The sequence below is a fragment of the Charadrius vociferus genome, unplaced genomic scaffold, assembly GCF_000708025.1.
Source record: "Charadrius vociferus isolate BGI_N301 unplaced genomic scaffold, ASM70802v2 scaffold835, whole genome shotgun sequence".
Lineage (NCBI taxonomy): Eukaryota > Metazoa > Chordata > Aves > Charadriiformes > Charadriidae > Charadrius > Charadrius vociferus.
The window spans coordinates 1,381-28,372 of record NW_009648449.1 but is presented as its reverse complement, the minus strand read 5'-3'; the positions used below and the strand labels follow the sequence as shown (position 1 = coordinate 28,372).

The 26,992-nt window shown below is 36.2% G+C and overlaps 1 protein-coding gene across 1 annotated transcript in view; it reads left to right on the top strand.

Moving 5' to 3' along the window:
• The window catches only part of CSPP1 (centrosome and spindle pole associated protein 1), a gene marked incomplete at its 3' end in the record, with an annotated part of 32,232 nt that extends 5,451 nt beyond the window's left edge, over positions 1 to 26,781 (top strand). The window contains 13 exon segments of the mRNA XM_009885576.1: positions 302 to 325; positions 2,834 to 2,914; positions 6,049 to 6,150; positions 9,574 to 10,019; positions 14,249 to 14,350; positions 14,977 to 15,059; positions 17,215 to 17,308; positions 18,292 to 18,349; positions 21,316 to 21,488; positions 22,179 to 22,297; positions 24,438 to 24,525; positions 24,855 to 24,975; positions 26,634 to 26,781. Of these exon segments, the coding sequence (XP_009883878.1) occupies positions 302 to 325; positions 2,834 to 2,914; positions 6,049 to 6,150; positions 9,574 to 10,019; positions 14,249 to 14,350; positions 14,977 to 15,059; positions 17,215 to 17,308; positions 18,292 to 18,349; positions 21,316 to 21,488; positions 22,179 to 22,297; positions 24,438 to 24,525; positions 24,855 to 24,975; positions 26,634 to 26,781 (1,639 nt within the window).
• Between the last annotated feature and the right edge of the window lie 211 nt (positions 26,782 to 26,992).

The following is a 26,992-nucleotide window of genomic DNA, read 5'->3' as shown; positions in this document are numbered from 1 at the left end:
TCTTTTCAGTTTCAGAAATAAAACAACTTTGATGTTCTGTGATTTATTAAATGTCACAGTAAATTTAAAATTGAAATGGTATGTATGAGATGTCATAATCTTGGGAATATTCTGTATCCCTTCTTAGTCAACGAGGAAAGAAAACAGGAACCAAATAACTTCTGTTGTCTGAAAATGATAATTATCCGTATGTTTAGTTCTTAAAATGAAAGAATGGACTGGCTTTAAGAAAAGTATTTTTAAGTCAAATATTTCTGAATGAAAGACGCTTTTTGAATAGTATCTTTTCCCTGACTTTTAGGGTATTTCACAGGCAAAAAGAAAGGTAGGGTGCCTTCAATATCTTTTTTTTTTTTTTTTTTTTTCCAGTTAGTTGCTTTTTGCTTTGTTTCAAAGCTTTGTGCTCTTTGAATTAAAAAAAAAAAAATTACTTTTTTGTGCTTTGTGTGTTTGTGCATGCTGTAGTGATTAGTTGTGATTAACGGCCTTGTTTGCTTTGTGCAAAATGATGGCTTATATTTATTATTTTCCATTAATAAGATTTTTAAACACATGTTGATTTCTTTTTTTCCTTTGCAATTGCTATCGTTGCTGTCTAATGCTGACTACAAAAGTTTTTTCTTTTAGTAGACATTTGCGTCAAGGCTTATCAGTTACATCGATGTTACGAGTTCAGGTTTTTTTGTTTTCTTTATACAGCTGGAACAAAATAGTAAACTCTGAAATACTATAATATGTCACCAGAACCAGAGTCAGAGATTTTCTTCCCTATCACCTGGAAATCTCATCAGTTGGTGGTTAGGAAAGCAGTAGAATCAGCTATTCAGCACCTAGTGGCCAGAATGCAAGAATACAAGTATTTTGAGGAAAGAATAATACCAGATGCACACCTTTACAAGCTTTGTTCAATTCAGTAATTTGTAATTATTTATATCATTGTACTGTGATCTATGTATAATTTTCAAATTTAATGCTGTCCATCCAGGTTGTTAAAATTAAGCAACTTCAGTGAAGGACTGGGAGATAATGTGGTAGAAGCACAACCTTCTGGGTTTTTTTCTGGGGCTTTGAATAACGTGCGTATGATGCAAATTAACTATATTAGCGTGCACTAGAATTCCTGAATAACAGTAACAGCAGAATTTACTGGCTTCTTAAGCTGTGACCGGAATGATGCTTTTATAATTGTTGCTTTTTGTTTAATCTTAAACTTCAGATTATTTTCAAAGTTAGAATATTGTGTTAAAACTTGATGTTTTGTAATTCTCACCAAAGTACCCAAATAATACAATTTTTCATTAACTTCTAGTGTTCTATTCTCACTTGAACTTCAGTTTTACAAATTTAGGTTTACAAGGTGTTTTGGGGTTTGTTTTTTTTTTTGGTAATGTAGTACATGTTAACTATATTAAGTTTGTAAGGTGTAAGGAAGAGATAGGATAACAAGCTCTAATTTGTTTTTCACACATAAAAAGATAGTGCAACTTCTGTCAGCTCTCATAGTGATAACATTTTGGTTAATGACTTGTTTAGTCTCGCTTATGTAGAAAATGCAATTACCGTATCAGCTTCTGATTTTTGGCAAATGCCTTTTTAAGATCAGAGGTAATCTCTACAGATGTGTTCAATGTGTGAAAAAAATTGCTTAATAATGAGGATTACAATTTATTTACTTTGTGTAATAAAAATAACGTAGTTCTCCATATTGATCTAGTCTTCTCAGTGCTTGAATATTTGCATGGTTAAAATGCAAAATCTTAAATCTTTTACCTTAAAACCTTAAATCTTTTAATGTGTAGTTGTGAAATATAGTTCGTAATGATGTGGTTTTGTACTGGAACAGGTAGAGCTGTTACCTGTTGACATGCCTCTAAGCCTTTAAGCTATGTTATGACATAGATAAAGGAAGGAAACAATGCTAGTGAAATATCGTCTCTAACCCATTCCCCTCATCAGCCCATGTCACACAAATAGATGATATTTTTATTAAAGATAACAGTATTTCTAAAACATAGTTGATTGAGACTGGCCTGGAGATACTTTTAGTAAAGGAGTGATGTCTGAAGAAGCCACTAGGCCTGGAAGCTAAGGGCTTGTTCCAGCATTGGTGTTGGGTTGGAAAGGCTGGTACTTTGAATTACTGCACAGTCCTGTTCCCAAGCTGTGGCCCAGGGAGCTATATGGAGCAACAAGGTAGTGCTTTCAATGGAAAGTTCTGTTCTGAAAGTCACTGATGATCCATAAAGAATTACAAGGTTTGGTAATGGGTCATTATCCTGAAAAGTTTAGGTACTGCAGTTGTAGAAAACAGTGTTGAGATGCAGAGTGGTGACTGTGCTAGTGTTAGCATGGATTCCATCTGTTAAAATAAGAAGCGGACATGTTTTCTGCAGTTAGAAAAAGCAATTTTTCATCATAAGTAAGACAGTGTCTCAGAAAAATCCTCTTACGCTTGCATAGATGCTTGTGCTTATACTACTTGGTTACAGGACAATTGAGTAATGGTGGGGATTTTGGAATAAAAATATATTTTTTTAATATACAGAGACTAACTTATGTAATCCTTGAAACAGCGTAACAGGGAAGAAGTGACAAACACTTTCAAACCGAAGCTTAAAGCTTGACAAAGCCCTTTATGCTCTGCATTCCTTGACTTCACTTCATTTGTCTGTTCCAAGAACATCCTACGTTTTCAAAATGTGAAGGTTGTCTTCAGTCTTTATGTCATTAAATTGATCAGATTTATTTCAGAAAATATAATTCCTAGCAACGATTTAGCAAGTAAGGTTTGGTATTTAGAAATACATTGAATGATTTTTTTTTTTTAATGTAGAAAAATTATCTGACTACTGGTGAAGTAGATCCATATACTCAGGGATTATCTCTTCCTATTGATGAGCGAAGGTCTGCCAAGGTAAATATCTGGAGGAAATTAAGTAAGTGGTGTATTACTTGAAAATAAAGCTGGATGTTTAAATTGTTGTGGAAAAATTGTTTCCACTTAAGTTTTTTTTGTTTGGTTGGGTTTTTTTTGCACTGTTTACAAATGAACATTTTTGGCGTCATTAGAATAGTTTTCTGAAATGTAAAGTCTTTAAATTTTGTTGTTGTTTTTAAATTTTTAATCCTAGGTTACCTGTACTCTTAATTTGTAGATAATTAGTTGTATAATTCTATATTGATACTAGTTTGAGGTTTGCTACTTCTAATTCACACCTGCAGGGCATTTGATGGGTTCAAAAGCTCTGGTGGTTCCACTTGGGTTTTGTTCAGCAATAAATATTGATCTAATAAAGAACACTTTTTTCTTGTACTTATATATAGTTTTTTTAATTTATTACTCTTCTTACTGCAGCCTGGCGATAATTTTAAACATATTTGCTTGTAGTTGTTTCTACAGTGATATTCTTACCAGTTCCTATCAGAATTAATAAAAGTGTGCTTTCTGCTGTACACAGTTTGTTTTGATATCTTTGTGTACACTTAACCTACCTCATCCTGCTACGCTCATCCTCATGTGATTTTTTTTTTTTTTTGAACAGATAAATCCAGGAATCTAAATAAAAGTTTATCTGATATTTCACGTACTGCCTGCTGTTAATATAGGAATCTTCCCAATTTCCAATCTTTCTTTGAGAGTGCAGATACCAATGTGTTCTGTGAAAGGAGTACGCATTCTCCCTCTGCATTTAGCCCCTTTGATCTCCCTGAGGTTTCTTACCAGTTTATGGTCTTGCTTTCATATATTGGAGAAAGATACTGGCCATAACAGTCTCTCTGCTATTGGAGGTTCATGGAGGTTAGAATATGAAGATGCAATATGCATGTGTGGATTTTCTTAACTTCTCATCCATTCCTCTGATGCGTAGTGTGATTCTGTGAAAGCCTAAATCAGTCCTACAGGAGTTACCTCTCCTCCTGCCTTCACACTGTTGGTCTTACATTCCCAGTTCCTTTCTTATGTTTGCTTGTAAATTGATCCAAGAAGTTGAAGTAGCAGAAACATTGTAATTTAGCAAATATTTTTGCTGCCTCAACAAACACTACTGGTGGGTTGTTAGCTTTGGTCAAACCCCAGTGGAGATGCAAGGCAGAAGGAGAAACTGTTGCTGGAGGAGGACTGGATTGTTGCACTCTTGGGGGTTTTTGGTTTTTTAATCTATGTTGCCTTGGAGTTGCATTGTTGCTATGTGTTTGGGGCCACACTGTCACTGTAATCTGGTGCAAGACTTCTGCTATGGAATGTGTTGGTCTTGCCCTTGCTGTGCTTACTTATGCTTTCTGCCTTTCTTGTTCTGGCAATAATGTTTGGCCATATGAGGAGCCAGGTGAGAACTCAAATAGGTGAAAATTGCTGTTATGAAAAAGCCCCAATCTCCAAATTATACTAGTGTTAAAAATAAAGGGAGGCAGCAAGAATGAAATTCCCAGGAAGGGGAAAGGACTTCTCAGTGGCAGCATGCGTTTGTGCTGAGTTTACGTTAGCTTCAAGTTCCTGTCAACTTTATGTTAACCCTTGCAAATATGTGTGCTGAAACAGTGAAAGATAAAGTATCTTTGATTAATCCTGTGGAAATTAAAGATTTATGTGGACTGGGAACATGCCTGATCGTTGATGGTTTAGTATCATAGCAGCTCAACATTCGTTGAGATTTTCTGTGCAAGTGCATTGTATCCTTTTTGCCCATTTATTGATTGCTATTGTAGAACCTAAAAGCTGCCAGAAGATGTCACACTGTGCCCTGCTAAACGGTTAGCCTCTAGGCAGGTAGTGATTAGAGGTTAACATTTGCATTGTGTTTTCCTCTGTTAGGTAAAATGTGCAGTCACACAGCATATTGAATTTTCTGCTGAGTGTTTTGCCACCTGTTAATGACAATGCTAGCTTCCCAGCTTTGGAAAATACCCCTCAGGCACCTTTCATAGCTGTCTGCAGGTTTTATATTGTCATTGTCAGAAAACTTATAGACACAAATTCTGGGAAAAAAAAAAACAGTTTGGGGAGCATTGGTTTCATTTGCAAAACTATCACTAAGCTGGTATTTCCATGGTGAATGAGTTATACATTATTTTTGTTTGAAATTTGTTCATGGAAAAGTAAATTTATATATAATGTTCTGATTTTTTTAAAACCTTTTGCTTTTTTTTATTGGAAAATACTGCAGTAGAGAAGAGCATGATTTGTAATATAATTATCTTTATTCATTTATACAGTGGTTGGAATGAGGTAGTGTAAGAGATGCCCCATGCTCTAAACATAAGGTACTTATATCAGGAAATAATGCAAATCAGAGTTTACTTTACCTGGAGACTTTGTATTTCATATTATATTGTCAGGCTGTTGATGTACAATTCCTGCATATTTTTAGACCTCAGCAAGCTGGTTATAAATATTGTCACCCTGCAAGAGCAGCTAGGACAAGGTGGATAGAACTTGTTTTTCTTAGTTTTCCTAAGAAGAACTTTTCCTTTTCTTTGCACTTTTGACTCATTTTGCAGTCAGCTTAACTACCCATTCGAATTTGACAGTTTAAGTTATATGCTAAACTGTAATCCTAAAACGCATCTTGTTTACATGTGTATTTATTGTCCTGTTTTAATTGAGTAGGGCAAGTCACAACTAACCTTAACGCAAAAAAACCCCAAACTGTATGTTTACAAGTCACCTGTAAATACATTCAGATTGGAAATTAGAAGGTGATTTCTAATTGTCAAAGGAGTGAGGCTTTGGAACAATTTTGGAATAAATTTAGTGGGAGGAAACCTAATTGGTTTTAAGATGGAACTTGATATACAGTAGTGTTACTGGGGACTAGACTTCATGCCCAAGAAGCTGACTTGTACTTACAGATTTCGGATTAAGAGGACGTACTACATTCAAGAATAAACAAAAACTTCACAGCAATTCAAGCACTATTTATACGTCACAAAGAAGGGGGAGGGCAAACACATGACTCGCATGTATTCATTTAATACTGCAGTTCTATGAAGTTAAAAGTTGCTCCTAAAAATGCAAAATTATGATGCCCTTTTCAATGCCTGTTTTAGGAGAAACTACGGCTTGAAAGAAACAAGGAGTACAATCAGTATCTCAGGGATAAAGAAGAATGGAATGAAAGGCTAAGGAAATTAGGGAAGAAAAACACAGAGGTAATACAGTTTTACTGAAGCTGATACAAAGAACATCATAAATGATCTTGTCAATTGTTTTATCATTGATGAAGACATACAAAGTAAGACAAAATAAGCAAAAAATTTAGTTCAATTAGGCCAGAGTTATAGTAATAAATCTAGGAAGTCCTGGTTATGAGTCATACAGTACAGTTCTTGATTTCTACTTCAGTTCTGTCTATCTGGTAGAAGGATGCTTTCATTCTTCTGTGTGTCTGAAGGAAGCCCCTGGATTGTTCTTGGTGGTAAAAGTGGTGACCAAAAGAGCTGTCTCATTGCACAAAATGTTGAGCTCCACACGGTGTTCTTCTGTTTTAAATTGTAGCTGCTTTTTCCTCAGGCTGTGTCCAGTTCATGAGAAAGCAAGGCAAGTGCTAGCTGTCAAATATATGGTCCTGTGCAATTGTGAATCAAAAAAAAAAAGTCTTTAATACTGAAAATGAGCTAGACACATGTATAATTGAACTCAGATTCTAAGCTGAGGCCTGAATTGCGTGGCTGTAGGCAGCTAAGCACCACGTAGCTGCTCGCTCGCTCCCCCTCCACGGTAGGATGAGGGAGAGAATCAGAAGGTAAAGCTGAGAAAACTTGTGGATTGAGATAAAGACAGTTTAATAGGCAAAGCGAAAGTTGCACATGCAAGCAAAGCAAAATCAGGAATTCATTCACTGCCCACTGGCAGGCAGGTATTCAGCCATCCCCCAGAAAGCAGGACTCCATCACACCTAACGATTGCTTGGGATGACAAACACCATACTCCCAAATGTCTTTCCCTTCCTCCTTCTTCCCTGAACTTTTGTTGCTGAGAGCAATGTCATATGGCATGGGATGTACCTTTGGTCAGTTGGGGTCAGCTGTCTCAACTATATCTCCTCCCGACTTCTTGTGCCCCCCCCCAGCCTGCTCACTGATGGGGTGGTGAGAGAAGCAGAAAAGGCCTTGATGCTGTGTGAGCACTGTTCAGCAATAACTAAAACATCCCTGTATTATCAGCACTGTTTTCATCACAAATTTAAAACATAGCCCTATACGAGCTACTATGAAGAAATATAACTCTGTCCCAGTCAAAAGCAGTACAACAGTCAACAGGGGATTTTTAGGTCTAATTAGTGTTGTCGTGAGTCCCTTCTTTTAGTAATCTGGAAGCAATATATTAATCTGAGAAAGCCTCTGTACTGGTTGTTAATTGTAAGATCTTGTGTAAGGTGGGTAGATTTTCTTTTTTTAAATATAGTTGCCTTTAGTGATGGAGTGCAATAATTTGGAACTCTCATCTGATGCAGGTTTGATTTAAGAAGGCTTTCCACTTTTCTTTAATATGGAAATTCTTAAGTGTATTGTATTCCGAGGGCTAGGTTATTCTGTGAAGGGACTCGTATTTGTACTCACAACAGCTGAAAGTTTACTGTCTGTCTTACAACAGTTGGTATGTGCAAATATCCATGTATTCATAAGTTCTATTTAAAAGACTGTTTCTTGTCTGTTTCCAGAAAGATTGTTGTCTTATGAGAAATATCTTTTCCTCCAAGTGCATTGGAGTGTCATATAGTTGAAAACTAATTTGTGAATACAGCTATAAGGCGGTATTCAGGCATCCTTTAGATGTTGGAATTCAATATCTGATTCTTATTGGCTTCTTCAAGGGCTGGAGTGCTACACAACAGGGATCCATAGGAAATATATGGCAAAAATGCAGTTTGTGTTTTTGTAACTGAGTCTATAAATCTCTAAAGATTTTTCTACATGTTTAGGTTTTTATAAGAACAAACAGGAAAAAAAGCTGGTGAGGATTTGTTGAGGTTCTTCAATCTCTGAGGGATATTTGACTTTGAGTGTAAGTCAAATGGATGGGTCTCATGATTAACATATGTAACCCCAAAAGTTTGATCCAACAGTTAGATAATCATAGGATAAATTTCAGTTGCAGTGAACCTCTGGAAGTCAGGTAGTACAGTCTCCTGCTCAGAGCAAGGTTAGCTTCGCAGTTAGATCAGGTTGGTCAGGCCTTGTCCGGTTGAGTTTTGAAAGCATGGAGAATCCACAGTTCTGCTGGGCAACCTGGTCTGCTGCTTAACAGCTTGATCTGAACTTCTTTCCTTCCATAGCCCATCGGAATTTCCTTTGCTGCAACTTGTGACCATTGGTTCTTTGAAAATCGTGATTCTGGTATCTCTGTAACCACCCATTAGGTGGAGACTGCAGTCACTAGTTCCTACTGCCCCCATGCATACCCTCCTTAACCTCCCTCTTCCAGGTTGAACAAACCCAGCTGTCAGCTTCTCCTTTATGAGCTCAAGTGCCTTAACCATCTCCATAGCCATCCTCTGCACTTTCTCCAGTTTGTCATTATACCTGGGGAAGGGGGGAAATGATGCACACTACACCAGAACCTGAATACTGAACAAATACTGAGCAGAGGAGAAGGATCGCTTCCCTTGGCCTGCTGACAACACTCTTGCTAATGCGGCCCAGGGTGTGGTTGCTTGTTCTCACTGGAAGGGTGTGCTGCTGACTCATGTTCAACTAGTTGCCCACTGCTAACCCAGGACATTTTCTACAAAACCATTTTCTAGATGGTCAGTGCCCAGCCTGTACTGGTGCATGGCATTATTCTGTCTCAGATGCAGAATTTTGCATTTGCATTTGTTGATCTTCGTGAGCTTTTTGTCAGCATATTTCTCCAGTTTGTCAAGACCCTTCTGAGTGGCAGTCATACCCTCTAGTATATTGATCCCTCTTCCCAGTTTGGTGTCACTTGCATCTTTAATTTATTTTTCGTTACATTTTGTAAAGAATGAGTTACTGTTATCTTTATTTTACAGATGAAAGATCAGTGTGCAGAAATACTACAGGATTTATCCAAAGCCATGTTTGCTAGAACTGTGTATTGAACACATGTTCCAGTGTGTCATAGGGGTTATTTTTCATCCATTAAACTATCTTTTCTCATAGAGACTTCTCCTGGAGAGCAAAGAAGTAGATTAAGAAATGGTCAGGTTAAAAGGTTGTGCTCATAGGTAAGACATATTACAAACTTGCCTGAATCTAGATAAAGGTATCTAGTCTCTTGATAAGGTATAAAGTTCAGTGTTTTTTGATTCTTTGCACCTCTGAATCTGAAGGTCAAATTGGAGTTCATAAAAGGCCCATCCAGGATTGATAGACATTCTTCTGAAAAACATTAGATAAAAGAAAGAGTGGTGTGTTCTTTGGGTTTTTTTTCCCCTGAATAAAAAAAGAAAATCCCTAGCTTTTAAGCCTTCCTTGAAGTATTTTCTTGCTCACCTCCTACATTTTCTCCAGTACCTGTTTAGGGATTGTTTGAAGAAATACAGAACCAAGTTTTTTTCAATGTGATTTGTTTATATTCAGATTCTTTAATATTTTTTTTCCATTAAACAGAATGAGATGGACAGGAATAAAAACCCTATTGCTGTTACCAGGCTCCAGCCAGAGCTACATACAGAAGTACAGCCCTGTAATACAGGTGTAGAACCTCCCAAGAAGGATGCCTTTACTTCTACAGAAGGTTATGAAGAGCTGCTAAATAAGAGATGGCTGGAGGAAGACAGGTATCATAGGTTAGATGATGAGGTTGAATTAAGAAGTCGACTATTAAATAAAAGACTTGATGAAGATTTGGATGTTCCCAGTCGAAGACATCGTGGATTTGCTAGCCAATCTGTAATTCCTATTAGGAAGCATCACAGACTTGATGAGGATCGTGATTTTGGTAGAAGATACTACAGAATGGACTATGATCCTGAGATAAGTGAAGAAATGGACCCTAGATTTAGATGTGAAAGCGCTTATGACAGAAAAACTCCCCGGGTTTTTTATGCTGAAAGGTATTCTTAATTCCGTTTTCTCCTTTATTTCTGTAGTGCTTGTTGACAGCCATGGTTTGCTCTCATTGAAAATTATATGGGATTCACATGTGACAGTAGGATTTTTGTACTTACTTTAAAAAGGAACTTTGCAATAATTTTAAGAAAAAAATATTTAAAAATTGGACCAGTACCTGAAACTATATATCAAATGTTAGGGAGCATTTTATATCGTATGGCAAACCAAGGAGACTAGAGGAATTACCCCAGGAAAAGAAGTGCAGAATTTGTTTTTGTAAGAGTAGTTTGCCAGAAAAAAATTAGTGTTTGAGAGCAAACCCCCGTGCTGGGAACACAAGATTACATGTACTTTCTTAGTCTGTAATAGCACGTCAATTTTCAATTCAGATTCCAAAATTGGTTTGAACTTCCATTTTTGGTGCAGGCATTTCTAACACAGAAATGTAAAAATGTATTTTTTAAAAAATCTTTTTTACTGCATGTCTTGCTAAGTGGCAGACTTTAAACATATGCATAGTTGAACCAAATCCTGATGGTGTTAATAGGTCCTAATCTCAGGAATAACTATACAGTTTGAATAAATATTTAAGAAAACACAAACCAAATCAGGGAGGGTGTTTTAGATAAATCATTCAGGAGCAAAACTGCTGTTACTATGTTAACTGATAAAACAGTTTGGTTACTTTGACGTAAATTGTTAATTTTTCTCTTCTAGCTTACTCATTTAAAAGAAGAAGAAAAAAAAAAAGCATTACCTGCCCAATCACTCACAGTTTGGCAGTCTGGCCACCTTTGGTTATTCCATTGCAAGAACTGGTTGCTTGCAAAAACAGATAGATTGTGGTGTGAAATACTACCAAACTTGAAAGAGATGTGATTTATAAACCTAAATTCAAATGAAATAAAGCAGCAGAAATAGGCAAAGTTTCTTGTAAATAAATTTTAAAACGGTGCTTCAAGAGTGTTCATTTGTTCCCTTTACAGATCGTGGGAACATGAGTGTTGTAGATGCTTTTTTTTTTTTAATTGCCTTTGTGTTAAGGCTGTTGCCAGAATTATTTTACTGCAGTTGGTTCAGTGAAGGAAACGCCACTGTCTTTCCCTTGTTAGGCAAAATAATCTCTTTTTTTATTCTAGAAAAAAAAAAAACTCTTTTATTCTAGAAAAAAACAAAAGGCAAATTGTACCACTCAACACTGTTAAATGTTACAATCATGTTTTGTTGTTAATTGCTTGTGGACTGGTTAAATGATCTTTTGAGTCAGTGTTTACAGGGCTAATTCACTGGTAGCACTATAAATTAGTATCTGGGAAAAACAAACCCTAAAATGCTCTTCTACTGCAAAAGCATTTTCTAAATTGAATGAAGTCGTGCTTCTTTTCAAGTTTCAAATACCAATTGAGTTAAAATAACTTATCTACAAAAATAGCTTTTGGTATTCTTTCTCAGTCTTTTTTAAAAAAAACATAAAGGAATTAAGTAACTATGGAGAAAATGAAATGTCTGGAAGCATTTGGGAGATGCAGGCTAAATAAATGGGTTATTTCAGAGTTTCAGATTGTATGTTCTGATGTGCTTCTAAAAGCATGTATTTATTCATACAGTGTTTCTGAAAAAGACTAGCAAATGGAAACAGTGGTTAAATAGATAGCAGGAACAAGATTGCCTGTTTTTTTTCTGAATGAGATTCAGAGAAGAGAATGTAAAATACGAAAATTGTTCCATCCTGTAGTGTTATATTGGTAGAAATGAGCAAAGGAGGTGTTAGGGTAGGGTCTTCTTGTCCTACAACAGAAAAATATTAGAAGCTTGACTTGGTGTCTAGCAAAGATAACCAAAATGTCCGTATTTTTGAGACTAACAGCAAAGTTAATCCTCTATGTTAATTAACACCCAGAAGAATAACGTTCTCTTTTTACTAGGTAGCTGTTTGGCACTGTCTAATGCAATTGCACACGGTCTAATATTTAAATAAAAATGACCATTTGATAAAGTTTGAGGGTTTACTTTTTTCTTGAAGAATACATACAGATTTATGTATGTAAAATATTAGCAAGGATGGTGTTTGAACCAACAGTAGACAGTGTCATGTTAAATAGAAATATACTAGTTCTTAGTTATTCCAGACAACACTGATAGTGCTTATGAAAATGTCCATGACCAATATATCACTAGGCAATTCATTGCTTATTTGGAGAAGCCTCTGAAACAGTTTTAGTCCCTGTTTTCTGTTAAAAGCAAGTATAGAGGATAGTCTTATCTTTGTTACGGGGAAGCTTGGTGAATCTTCTTAAAAGAAGTTGCTGGACCATCACCTGAATTGCCTGAACTTAAATTTGTACATAAAATTAAGGTTTGGTGTGTATTTTCTACTTTCCTGAATTTTAATTGAAAATTACTTTTTTTTTTTTTTTTACTAAATGTGCTTTGTAATCTTTTTTTTGTTTTCCCTTTGCAAGGAGCTCTGCTTTTATGAACTACATTCAGTGTCTCTTCAAGGAGGAACACATCTATTAGTTACTGACAAATCAACTTCTGAAGAGTTAGCATTTTTTTCTACATTTTTGGCAAAGTCAACTTTCCAGAACACATTTGATTCATGACAGAAACTAAATTCATAAGGAGGAGTATTTTTATTTGCTGTATAAAAGTTTTTATGTTTTTAAATGGGCTTTATCAGTTTGGAGGGGCACGTGTTTGTAATGGGACTTTTCAGAAAGGTTTCTCTTTGACAAGAGTGTCGTGGTTTAGGCCAAATCGGCTGCTGGGGACATGGGGGACCCCAGATGGGACCAACAAATGCTCCCCTCTACCCCTTTTCAAAGAGAGGACTGTGGCATATTTCAGCAAATAAAAATGGTGACAGGGAAGAGATAAGTAGCAAAATGTTTTGGTTCTTAGGAGTGGCATGCTTTAGTCCATCCCCAACAGCCAGGTCTGTCCTATAAACAGGATAAAACAGCTTCTTGATTGAATTGGGCCAATGTGTCTGGGCCTGCCATGCTAAGCTTGCTGCTTTTTACAAAAAATGTTGCCTCTTGAATCCCAAGGTTTGTTTCTTTGCTTCCTCCCTGCATTCTTTCATCATGCTATGGACTAGGCTTTCTATTTCCTGACTGTGTTTCAGTCTTACGTGACCAGCCTTCTAAGTAGCAGATTGATCATTATCAAAAAGATGATCTCGATCATGAAAGAAGATCATGTTATGCCAAGAGGATGGATGTTGTTCTTTCATGTTGCTCTTGTGGGTTGTTAAGATGCCAAATCAATGTTTAATAATCTGCTTGCATCCTTTTGCCTTTGATTATTGGCTTTTATTTAAATTACAAAGATGAGCAGAGCTGTGGATCTTTTTACATAAAAGAATAAGATGAGATTTTTTCCTATGATTACCTAGTATTTTATTTTTTTGTTTGCTAAATAGTTAGTCCATGGCTCTGTCCAGCTTTGGAAAATGCATAACTTTGTTAGCATCTATTGGGTACTTTATTTTTCATTGGACACCTATTCTTGCCTTATTTTATCAAGATAAAGTCAAGTCCTCATTAAAGAGTGGTTAACTTGCAAGGCAAGAAAAGCCTGTAAATTAAACTACCCCAGATCTTTTCAGGAAAAGCTCCCTTGTGTCCATACAATTTTTGGCATTTTTGGAATTATTTGAAGTTTCAATTGTATTACTTCACTTCATATGTAGATTATTCAAATTTTAGCTCCTGAATTTTTGTATATGCCATGTTACCTGTCTTTTATCTTGATTAAAAGTAACCTCTCTCTTTTAAATGGTATCAGGTGCATAGTGAAGTGTAGGTTGTCATTAAAGAAGCTTTTAATATCTGAATTAACTCTTTCACTAGACTTGCCAAATAGCTGTGTGCTGAAGTCTGCTGTAGACTTTGTTGGCTCCTGGGTATTAAGAGTAGCAAGATCTGTTTCAATTAATGCAGTCTGAATGCTGAATGCTTTTCAGCTCTCAAAACTCTTAACCAGGCTCAACAGATAAAGGTTGTGTGAAAGCAGGCTTGGGAGTTCGGACTCCAGACACAGCACTGCCTTGACAATGCTAGCAAAGTGGATTATTTCTAGAAATTTTGTGTGATATTTTCAGAACTGCTTCTGCTGTCCAGTGTGTAGTCAGACTCAGGATCCATTTGCATGAAACTGCTGGAGTTTCCGTTTCAGATTGGATGTTTTTAGGCAAGCATAGTTGAATATTTTCTATTTCTTTAAGGCCCTATCTGGATGGAATAGTAAGAGATCTACCTGCAGATTATGAAGATGAATTAAAGGAAAGAGCACGTGTGCAGCAGATCTCAAGAACTGGAAATTCTAGGTGTGGTATACAATGTATTTTTCTGATAATTGCACTACAAAATCATGGTGAAAGGAAAATGTTTATTTAAAATCCTTAATATATTGTCTGAAATGGCTGATAGGATATAGTAGAACAAGAAAAATATGTTTCCTTTGAGAACAGCTATTGAAGCTTGCATGCCAGTTTTCTTTTTGAAACAATAGATCACCTATTTTCCAACTGAAGACTTTTAATGATTAGAATAACGTGGAATCCTTTTTTGATAATAGTTTTAAAATTCATTTTTTTCTTCTTGTCTTGGTTTTGCAAGTCCTGAAGTGGTCTAAGTGGATGAGGCAGAAGCAGAACACTTGTAAAGCCCTTACGTAAACTCTTGACACCACTCAGTCTGTTAACATTGTTGAAGTCCTCAAGTGAGTCAGTGTTTCCTGATGGCTACAGAAACCGCAGGCAAATGAAAACTGAGAGAAACGCCTTTTTGCCAGGCAGTTTCTTCCTTTGCTTGCGATATTTATTTGGATTTTAGGAAAGCTGTTTGTCATTAATGTATCCCATAGTGATGTAAGTGCATCTATCATGTTTCACACAGACTACAAGTAAATTCTTGAGTTTGATCTTTCCATTTTCTTTTTTGTCTTTGCCAGAAATCAGGTACAAATTAGTTCTTCAGCTAATGAACCATCCAAGTCTGCACCTGAAATGCCGTATGCAACAGGCCTTGTTCTTGGTATGTATAAAAACCTAACTAATGACACTGACTTAGCCTTTCTTTGCATATTTTATTTTCCTTTGGATATAATTAAAAACTAGAAAAATTAGCTTTTTCTTTGTGCTGTTGTCCCCAAGAGTGGTAAATAAATATTATTTACAGGGAGAAAATAAAAAAGAAAAACATGTTCATTTCCCCCCTTAACGTAACAGGGCTTTGTAATTAATTTTGAAGAGCCCAAGTTTCTTCTTAGATTTCATTAACAGTTTAAGGCCCAGATACATTCTTAAGTTTTTTTACGAAATGAAGTATAGGAGAAATAGTAACCTCTGTATTGTTAAAGACATGACGTTATTGAATTTTCATTGCAGAAATATGGGAAATGGTACTGTTCACAACCTTGTGCAAGAACAAATGATTCTGATCATCTCTTACTGCTTAAATGTAGCCATAAAATTTAACAGGGAACATTATTATTAAGCATAGTAAGGAGAAGTACTGTTGAAAACATAGCATTCCTAGCTAAATTCAGAATATTATAAGGCAAGAATACAAGAACTGTAGCAGTTCTACAGATCGGAGCCTTTGAAGATGGGCTAGGTTTGAATTATGGAAAAATTGACTAACAGTTGTCAGAATAATTTCCATTTATTTTTACATTGGAACTTATCTGATCTTCAGTGCAATACGTGGCAGGTCAATTTTTTGGAACCGTTTAAAGGCAGCATTAAAACAGTGCGTTTGTAGTGATCAGTCTCTCTGATCTGCTCAGTCATCTCGTGTAGTATCTTGAGTACAGAAGTTGTGAATTCGTATTCCTAGCAGTCCTGGTTAGGAGAATATTGCTAACGATGTTGTATAAAGATTAGGTAAATTAAAACTTGAAACTTTTGGATTTCAGACTCCCCAAAAATCACAAACCATAACCTTATCTTGCACATTTTGGTCACTTTACAGTCACAGCACATTAATTGAATAAAAAATGCAGTCAGTCATGCATCGTGGGTTTTTTCTTGTATTTTGTTGGTTGTGTGGGTTTTTTGTGGGGGGCGGGTTTTTTTTTGTTTGTTTAGGTTTTTGTTTTAGTTTCTCTGCAGATTTCTTCACTTTATTGTTCAGGTCTACTTCACTGAAGATCCATGGTGACTTTGTGTATGGAAATATGTTGGAAGTCCTTGTGTCTGATAGTCGTACTTTATAGAATAAAGTGGTGGTGATGTTGGTGTTTTTTTTGTTTTGTTTTTTAAAATAATAGAAGATTCCATGATTATTGTGGGGGAACTACCACAAGTGAAAATTTTTTTTGAGTTCCTAAAAATCCACATGAGATGTTATCACTGTTTCCTTTTACATATAAGTATCTGCCAATGCTTTGCTAATTCTTAATAGTTACAGGAACCATCCTAAAAGTGGAGCAATTTGCTTTCCTCCCTGTGGGTTTTACTCTCTTCAGTTTTAACTCATTTTTATCCAGAGCAATGCATCATGATTTTGGAATGCTATAGCGTATCTTCCTTAGTTGAGCATTAGGGAAAACAAGTATAAAATTTAAGTAACATTTTTTAGTTGCTGTTGTATCACATAGCTCCGAAATGTGTAGCTTCCTGACTGTACAAAACCAGGCAAACTAGGAAAATAATAATGAAAATTTTAGTGGTTTTGATCATCACACTCCAAACAAACTGCATATTACAACTAGATATACCTTGGGTTTTTTTCTTACTAAAGATCCAGTGATCTTATGCACATTCCCAGATCATATAGATGGGGAAGGACTTTTTACTAGGGCATGTAGTGACAGGACGAGGGGGAATGGATATAAACTGGAAGAGGGCAGGTTTAGATTAAACATTAGGAAGAAATTTTTCACTTTAAGGGTGGTCAGGCACTGGAACAGGTTGCCCAGAGAGGTTGTTGAGGCCCCATCCCTGGAGGTGTTCAAGGCCAGGCTGGACGTGGCCTTGGGCAACCTGGTCTAGTGGGAGGGGTCCCTGGCTATGGCAGGGGGGGTGGAACTCGATGATCTTTAAGGTCCTTTCCAAGCTAAACCATTCTATGATTCTATACTCTGCTGTGCTCCGTGTTTTAAATTGACTGAAATGCAATGTTTTTGTCCAGTACCTCTTAGGTATTTTGTGGAGCATTTATGCAAATGTGTGACTATTTCCATTAGGTGGTCAGGACCAGGAACTTCTCCAAAGGAAAAAAGAGAAATACAGGCAAGAACTAATAGAACAGATGGCTGAGCAACAGCGAAATAAGAGACGGTAATGGAAAGTTACTATATTTTTAAAAGATAATGGCTGAAATTTAAAGGAATTTCATTAATTCAATGTGGTAAGAATAATTTTCATAACTAAGGAGTTCCAGCTAGCTGGGTAATGCTGCATCTAATTAAACTCATTGGTATGAGAGATTTAGTTTTTAATAAACAAATTCGCTAGCTTTCAATGGAACAAAGGAAAAAAACAGATTTTTTTTTCATTTTTAAAAAATTATTTTTAGTTTCTTAAGGGTAAAGAAGCTCTAACTGAAGTTGCCTTTTTTGCTGGTAGAGGAATGTCTAATTACTTCGCAAAGTTGAAAATGAATCGTGTTTTGTCCTCCAATTTAGGAAAGTAACCTTTTACTTTCAAAGTGCTTGACCATCTGGCTTATGCAGATGTGTAGTAAAATATAAATTTCTTGCTTACCTTTTAGTAGCTACCTGATGAATGATAGTATGGATACATAAAAACACACAGTGATACTAGTGAAGGAATAAGGAATTAAAAATAAGTTACTATTGTCAGTTTCACTGTGATGAAAAATTGTACATGGTGAACAAGCCTAAGCCCTGAAATTACAGCATATAGTACTTATTGCTATACTCCTGAATCATTCGTTTCAATATGTTTATTATAAACTTCTTGCTGTAATGTGAATTAAGATTCATTTTTAAGATATGTCCTGAAAGGTTGTACTAAAAAGCAATGTGGTAGTTTGTCCTTTTATGGTAGTTGATTTTTTTTTATTACATGGAATAGATGATAGCCAGATACTGCTAGAAAGTTCTGTTTATTTACAAATAATATACTGTATACGTCTTCCTTGACTCCAGAAGAAATCAAGTGGAATCATGTCTTCTGTTATCCTGTATTTTCAGAGTTATTTTAACTACAGAGTTGTGAGGTTCATGCTTTGAAAGAACGAGTATATTTGTTACAGCTTTCTGATTTGATAATTTTTTTCTTTTTTCAAACAAAAACAGTGAGAAGGAACTTGAGCTCTCAGTTGCTGCTTCTGGAGCTCAAGACCCAGAAAAGACGGTAAAGCGCTTGGATTTTCTTTCACCTATACAGATTTTTTTTTTTTAATGATGTGTACACTGTGGTTTCTCAGTCACAAAATTCTGTAGGGCTTTTATAGATTGATAAATGTTGTGTTTTTTTCTAATAGGACATTAGCATAGAATAAAATTGAAGCCAAGAATGATAAGGCTTACACATGCTTTCAGCTTAAGAGGAAAATATTTTCACGGAAGTTATCGAACATTTTCTTTTGCTGTGATCAAGTGGAAATTTTATAGAAGCAGTGGATATCACGGAAAAAATACTTAGTGTCCAGTGCCTGTACATGCACACATTAGTAACCTTTCTTTGGGAATGGAAAGTATGCTGCATAAAGTTTTTTGCTCTTTTTTCACTTAAAAAAAAAATTCCAGTTGTTTTGCAGCTGAGTTGATCTCATTGGAACCATTTTTTATTTCAAATTTGTAATTCTTTTTTAAACTATCAAATGTAGTATTTTCATAGGATTTTATAAAAAGCAAGATGTTTAATATTGTGTTACTTATAAGACTTAATGCAGAATTACTACTGTCTCCACTTTCTTAGTAAGGTAATTATTGTAGTAAGACTTTTGGTTAGCATGTATGAAAGAGGAGATTGTCAACACTGGTAACATTAGTAGCGGACTGATTGTCACGTAACTAGTATGATTTGCACGTGTGTTTGTGAAGTGCCCAAAGCCATTGCATGTTGGGTGGAGGAGAGATCTGCTGTTGGAGACATAGGGTGGGTAACTTTCTCAAGGAAGAATAAACTGGTTATTAATTTAAACTGTTAACCAGTTTAAATTATCAATGGTTCTTTGAGGGAGACTACAACACAGAAAGAAACTTGTGCCATTTCTGGACAGTTCAGCAGAGGTGGAGGGAGCTCTTATTTTCTAGAAAATGAAGATGAGTGAATAGCTGAGAGATGCTTTTAGTCAGCATGTGAGGCAGGAGGCTGAGAATGCACGCAGATAAGCAATGAAGCTGAATCAAAATTCTTACTCCTAAATGGGGAGGGAGAACACTAACTAGTGGCCTGGCTGCATGTTCCTGCCCTCTCTGCTTATAGTATCTGTGGTGCTTGTTTGATGCCCTTTGCGAACTGATTCAGCTTGGTTAGCTGGCAAAAACCCGAATCTTTTTTGCTGTTTTAGTTGTCTTAGAGAGGTCAGTTGGCTAATCAGGGATTCAGATGGCGAAAGGGAGAGGGATGGAACGTACAGCTGGGAGCCAGGCAGGAAAAGAGGAAAAACTGAGCAGAGGATGCTGACTCTTTTGGCACAGCAGGCTGTAAGGTCAGTGTAAACAGTTTTGTCTAATCAAAGCTGACTAGGCAGAAACATGCTGTGCTGAAGCACTCTATATACCGTACGCATCTCAGTTGGAGGCTGAAAAGTGCCTGTTGTAGGAACAAAATTATATCCAGAGCAAGTCCAGGGCATGTATAATGTTTTAAAACCATTAATTTAGCTGAAAGCCTTCAATTAAGTAGAATTGCTACATTCATTAAGCAGCAGTCACTGTTAGCTTTAAATTGCCTCTCAGGGAAGGATTCTAATTAGGTAGATTTCTTGATTAATTACAGGTTGGTTAAATAGCAATGCCTGATTAAGAATCTATAAATGTAGACCATTGTATGTACTGCTTGTTTAAAGGAAAACAATCCCCAGGATGAACTGACTACCATAGTCACATCTGAAATTAGCTGCAGACCTGAAATCTGGGGCACTTTGGGAACAGTTCACATAAAACTTTTTAGTGAGAAAGGCTGTTTTAAATGTTCTCCTGCTCAAGACGCTGGATTTGAAAAGACAAGTTAAAAAAAAGTGTGTAGACTGCTTTATAATTTTCAATTGCTGTAGCTCATATCTATTATCTAATTGTGTATTCACATCTAGAAATTTGAAGTTAAATTTTATAAACAAATATTCATGTCTAGTAGATTTTGAGAATCTTAACGCTGTAGTTCATGATTGGTGAGTACTAACTGCCTTGTACATACTGTCTTGCAGCTAAGTGATGAGGAGGTAAAGATTTAATATTTTGCTGAAATACTTCCATATTGTAGGATATATGATTTGCTGTTAGATATTTAATATTTAGCTGGTTGCTGGTATTACTTTCTCTGAATGCATGTTAATTGAAGCACTACAATCTTAGGACCAGTAAATTCAGAAATAAAACCCGTTTTACTTACACAATATATGAATTTTTTCTGGTCTCCTATTATATTGACTCATTTAAACAAATATTAAAATATTTATGCATAGCAGCTGGTATAAGGGCTTTCTGGGTGTGATAGGATAGTTCTGAAACTAACTGACTTGCATGCCTTTGCCTTACTTGCATGTTGCCTTTGACTTTTTTCTGAGGCTGCCAGTTATCAATAAACATTTGATGCTTTAAAAAAAAATAAATTTGTAATTGTTGTGGTTGCAAAAGCTAATAAAATCAAAGGAACCCAAAAAATGAAACAGAAGTATTGCAAGGAAATGTTTATTGGAAAAAGTCTCAGTGTGTATTTGTTTTTTATTTTTACTAATTATGAGCTATTTTGGTTTTTGGGGTGGGGGATTGTATTTTAGAAACTTTTCCTATGCATAATATGATAATACTGTCAGTGTAAGAAACTGGTGGCTGTAGATAACCTGTACTACAGACAACTGTGTGAATACATTTATTTTTTTTAATTCTGGATAACAACTAGAACCATATACTTCCTGAAACCTGCCATAGAGGCTGGATTTTGTAAATCTGATAAACACGCTGGATTTCCTTCTAATATTAGATTTCCAGTAATTCCTCAGGAGAAAAAAAATGCAATTACTAGAAATTTGAACAGCTAGTTGGGACCCAGTGAAGTGTTTAACACAGCCTAAATAGAGATTCAGGATGTTTCCTAGTAATAACAAAGTAACTGCTTTTTTTCCTCTTTTTCTATTTCCCCCCCCCCTTCAGCCAAATAGATTGAAGCAGTTTGGCATGACAGTGAGAGCTTCTGAAGAGAGAGTACCTCCTGAAAGGCCTAGGGTGGCTTTCCAAACTCCAGTGCCTGTCCCTTCAGCCTCTCCAGTGAATGAAGACTTTCACAGGGGGCTAGCCAGCACTCTTGGTGAAATAGCAGCACCCAGGTGCTTCACCGTCATGTTCATTTTGCATGTTAAATAAGCTTGGTGCTAAGTGTGTTATTACTTCTTAGTGGATGTTTGTGTAGGATGAGAGTCGTGCTGTAGAAATGGTGTCCATAGCTGTAATAATGAACCACATCGGGAGGGCGCTTGGGTGTCTGTGCCCAGCAGTGTCTGTGGTGTTAGAAGGCTGGTATGGCATGAGTTTGGTCCCTGTCAATTAAGTGATGTCCCCGGGCTAAGCTCAGGAATGCGGTGTAGGCAAGGACAACTTCCGCCAGACACTGTGGTTGAGACTGAACTCTTTGGGAGACAGAAGGAGCTTTAGGTATGTGGCTGAAGCTGTGTTGTGCCACTTGCCCTTTGACCAGAGACTAATCCTTGGCTCGTTTTATTTACTGTTACTGATGTAACCAGTAAGTATCATTAACTGAACCCATTAAAGAAGGCATGTTTGTTTTACGTTCTTTAGATCTCTGGAATAGTCTGGGTTCATGTACTACTCCCTAAGGGAAAGTTAATTTCCTACTGAGGCTTATTGTATCTTGTTCCTGCATGGCACTAATAGGCTGAGCTAAATCTTGAGTTTTCCTATAGTGAATTCTCTCTTTTTTTTCCTTTCTTTCTTCTTTTAATGATCTCTCTTTTCAGTTGTACAACAGAACAAAAAATTGTGTTCCTTTTTCCTTTAAGGCTTGCACCGATGCCACCGCCTCCACCACCAGTTTTGACAGACAACTATAGAACACCTTACGATGATGCATATTACTTTTATGGGGTTAGGAATCCTTTGGATCCCAGTCTTGCATATTGTAAGTTGATGATTTTAGGTGGATTTGTTGTTATAGAGTGATTCAGATGACTGCTTTTAATCTAGTTAAATGATGAATAATGTAGAACTAGTGACAGCAATTTAAACCCATTTCTTAGCCTACTTTTCATTCAACACATATCTTTTTTCAATACTAGTTTTGAATGAAGTCGTTTTCTCCAACTGCAAAAGGGGCTGTGGCTTCCAGAAATTTAGTTCATCGCTTGAACAACTCTAGTGTCAGCTACTTCGCCATTACTCCTCCCAGATAATTTTCTTCATAGTTTTGATAAAACATTATTTTCTTAAATTGCTTAAATCATATTATAATTGACTACATGTTTAGGTGTTGTTACAATTTCAGATATAATTTTAAATATTTTAAAGGAACTGTATAAAGTAATCAAACTTTCATTTTAAAAACTCCTTTTTTTATCTTTGACTGTTTCATGATGATTTCATAAGTGAAACAACGGTGATGTGTATGGGGAGGGACTGCATAGCATGGTGTTTGGTTTTTTTTTCTTGGTTTTTTTTTTTGTCTGTTAGAGAAAAAAACAGAAATACTTTTAAAAAGTTGTGCTACCTTCATAGAAAAGTTATAGAATCATAGAGTGGTTAAAGTTGGAAGGGACTTTAAAGATCGTCTAGTTCCGCCCCCCCTGCCATGGGGAGGGACACCTCCCACTAGACCAGGTTGCTCAAAGCCCCATCCAGCCTGGCCTTGAACACTTCCAGGGACGTGGCATCTCCAACTCCACTGGGCAACCTGTTCCAGTGCCTCACCACCCTCAGGGTGGAGAATATCTTCCTGATATCTAATCTAAATCTATCCTCTTTCAGTTTAAAACCATTACCCCTTGTCCTATCGCTACGCTCCCTGATAAAGTCTCCCTCCCCATCTTTCCTGTAGGTCCCCTTTAAGTACTGGAAGGCTGCAGTAAGTTCTTCCCAGAGCCTTCTCTTCTCCAGGCTGAGTCGCTCCAACTCTCTCAGCCTGTCCTCATAGCAGAGGGGCTCCAGCCCTCTGGTCATCTTTGTGGCCCTCCTCTGGACCCACTCCAACAGGTCCATGTCCTTCTTATGTTGGGGGCCCCAGAGCTGGACTCGGTACTCCAGGTGGGGTCCAAGTTAAAATAGAGGAGGAAAAAAAAACTTACAGTAACAATTCTCTTCCTGGTTGATTTGAATGAGATTTGTTTCCACCAGGCAATTTCAGGAATGCTAGAGATTTAAGAGCAAAAGTTTTTAGTTGTTTTTTTTTTCCCCAGTGTAAGTTTCTCCCTATCTTGAATTGTAGTAGGCTATGGTTTGAGAAAGTTGGTGGGGATTTTTTGTTGTTTTTTAAGTTCCAATCTGCTTTTCCGTGTAATCTTATTTTCAGACCTCAGTTTTAACTCACAGAAGTTTTGGTTGTTTTGAGGTTTGTTTGGTGTGTGTTGGGGTTTTTTGTGTGTTTTATTTTAGTTTTTAGTTATTTGTTTGTTTTGTTTTGTTTTTTACCTTTCTATCAATATAACCTCTAGGGTAAAATGGCTTACAGTTTAGAGTACTAAAGAAACTAATACTTAAAATTCACATATGAGAGTTAGGTTGTCTTAAAGCTTCTTGTCACAAATTGGAATACTGCTAGTGGTTAAAATTTGAAAGTGTGAAACTGTTTTAGAGATGTGTCTCTCGTGGTCTCGAACGTAAACAGTAGTACACACAGTAATTTCAAGTCCTGCTGTGGCAGAGCGCTGTAGTTCCTATTTTGAGTACTAATGCCAAATGTACTGTAGTTCTGTAGGAGGCAGTGGGGTTCTCACAGCAGAGGACAATTTGGAAAGCGTGAGGACAAGCGTTACATTAAGCAAAGTTATTTCTTTTTGTTAATTCATTGTAGAATATGTTCATGAAGACATTTGTAAATTTTGAAGAGATTTAGTTAAATTTAAGCAATAGATTTGTACCTTGGCATTTTCTTGCTTTAGGGGGCATTAAGGATTAGCTAAGTTTGTTACAGAATTTGAGAGTCCCATATGTAATTCTGCAGTGACAGAGTTTGAGCAGCAAGCCTCTCTTCTTTTAAGTAATGGCAAACGTTTATTTTTGAGCACTCAGAATTTAAAATAGTAGGTTTGTTTGTTTTTACTATGTAGATGGTGCAGGTATGATGGGAATGCAAGCCACACCTAATCTGGATCCTCCTTTAGGCCAAGCCCCAGTAGAGCAATCTGTGTAAGTATTGTCTATATTCATATTCTTTGTATTTATCTGTATTGATAAGCTTTTCATGTTGGGAGTGTTTTGCTGACAATCGGTATGCCTTTGAATTGAAGTGAGTTAAAGACAGCTTTTCAAACTTCTAATTAAGAATTTCTATCTAAACAATAATTCAATGAAGTCCTATTTTTATAGCGATTTATGAAAATGAGATTATAAACTGCCAAGCTGTGGAATACAACAGCTCTTAAATATTTCAGGCAGGGATTTTTTAAATTCTTTTTTTTTTTAATTCCCCCCCCCTCTGGACCCAATGATGTTTACCTTTTATGTGTGTGATTTTTCTAATTCAGAGGTAACACTGGACAGAGGAATACAGGAGACAGACAAAGAAGCACAGGAGTATTTTCTGAAGAAAAAACAAAGCCTTCCAAAGAGGCAACATTATCTTATCAACAAGAATTACAGCAGCAGGTACTGAGTGATAAAGCTTCTGATGGTTTCTTCTTTTACTTTTTAACATATAATGGTTGTAACTGTAGTACTCTTTCAAACATATCTAGTTTACAAGTAAAAAGCTATCTTAACTCTCCCTCCCTTCATCACTTCCTTCTTCCTATTCCTCTGACCCTGGTTGAGCTCGTTTTAGCACTTCAGGTGGACAGCAAGCTCTTCAATTTTTTTGTCAGAGGCAGAGTGAATGCTAAGACTGACAGGAAACTGATTAGTTCCAGGCATGGAGTTTTATATAATTACTTCCCTAATTTATAATATTTTGCAAAAGTTATATATTGCAGAACAAAAGCAATGAGTTGTTTTGCTGTGTAGGTGGTGTCTTATCTCTTTTCAGCTTCCTTTTTGCTAGACTAGACAAATTTCTTGTCTCCTGTCTTCCAGCAGATGTCCTAGTCCCTTACTCATTTTAGTGGCCTGCATTTAACTGCTGCACCTTATGGGAGTTTTTATTTATAAAATGTATTAGACCATGATAAGACATGTTATTTCAGAAGAGATTTTGCTAGAACCCAGTTCAGTGGCACAAACGTTTTCTTATCTTATTCTTTTTTATGTATTTCTTCAGTGGAGGTAAATAATTGCTATAAAAATATTCTTGTTCTCATTATGCTTCTCTGAAGGCATTTTCTCACTGTAGTCTTAAGAAGTAAATTTTATCTTGCCATATGAGAGACTGCACAATTTGACATCAAGGTCTAATAAGCATGGCATGGTACAGTCTTTCAAAGTTATGCTGCTTATGGTTGAAAGCAAACAGAATGTATTCTGGTTTTCTTCTGTACAGACAAACCTGATTGACCATTTTTGTAAACAGTTGACAGGGCTGGATGGGTCTTTATGTTGACTCATTATATCTCTTATGAAATTGTCTGACTACGTGATAAAGGGAAATGTCTATCTTAATGCACAGAAGAAATAAACTTAAGAAAAATACATTAGTATATTTCAGCTACGTAAATAGTAACTAATGTTTTAAAAGCTTTGAAAGTTGGACTTTTTTAAACAGCTATTCTCTTTATAAATGCTACATTAAATTATTAGGAGACTTAGTTATATAAGTTTAGCCTGATTTTGAAGAAGGAAGAACAAACCATATGAGCAGGTACTGCAGAAAACTATTTCTTGAATGATTATAGAATTGTGTAGCATTCCACTAAGGCATTTATTGTTAAGAATCTTTATCTCCTGTCATCTCTAGTCTTAAGTTTTGGTTAAACAAAATGTACCAGGTTGAGAGAAGCAAGTGCTATAATGTAGAATTTTGCCTGTTTAATTTCTAGGCAGTATAAATTTCTGTAGCACAGGATCCAGGCGTATAGAACTTTTGATCTATTGCAAATGTCTGATGTGAACACGTCTGGAACTTGGAAGTCTTATAGTGTGTATCTATATATTTCTCTGTGATTATGCACAGAGTGCATATAAATGTATGTGCACATTTTGACAGCGGTATTCAATGCATCGTCTGCAGTATAGGCAGTGAAACATTAGCAATTTGCTTGATATAGATGGGGGAATGGGTAATGATAGCATTCAGCTTGCTCCGTTAACTTTTTATTAAAATTATACTTAAGGTGATATTTTCATGCAGCTGACTTTGGTTTGTTTGGCTTTAGATTAGAGAGAGAGAGGAACGACGGAGACGAGAGAGAGAGGAGAAGGAACGCTATGAAGCCAAGTTAGAAGCAGAAATGAGGAATTACAACCCCTGGGGAAAAGGTGGTGGTGGTGCTCCTCTCAGAGATGCAAAAGGAAATCTGATAAGTATGTTTGGCAAAATTATGGATTGTCTTTTTAAGATTGATGTTTTCTTGCTCTTGTAAAGGTTCTATTCAGATACGTTATTCCTTGTTATTCAGATATGTTATACCTACATTGGTAGCCCTTTATTGATAAATAGAAGTACTTGTTTCAAGCAGATGTACTCTAGGAATATTTGAGTAATTATTTTGATATCAGTAAAATAATTCAAAGA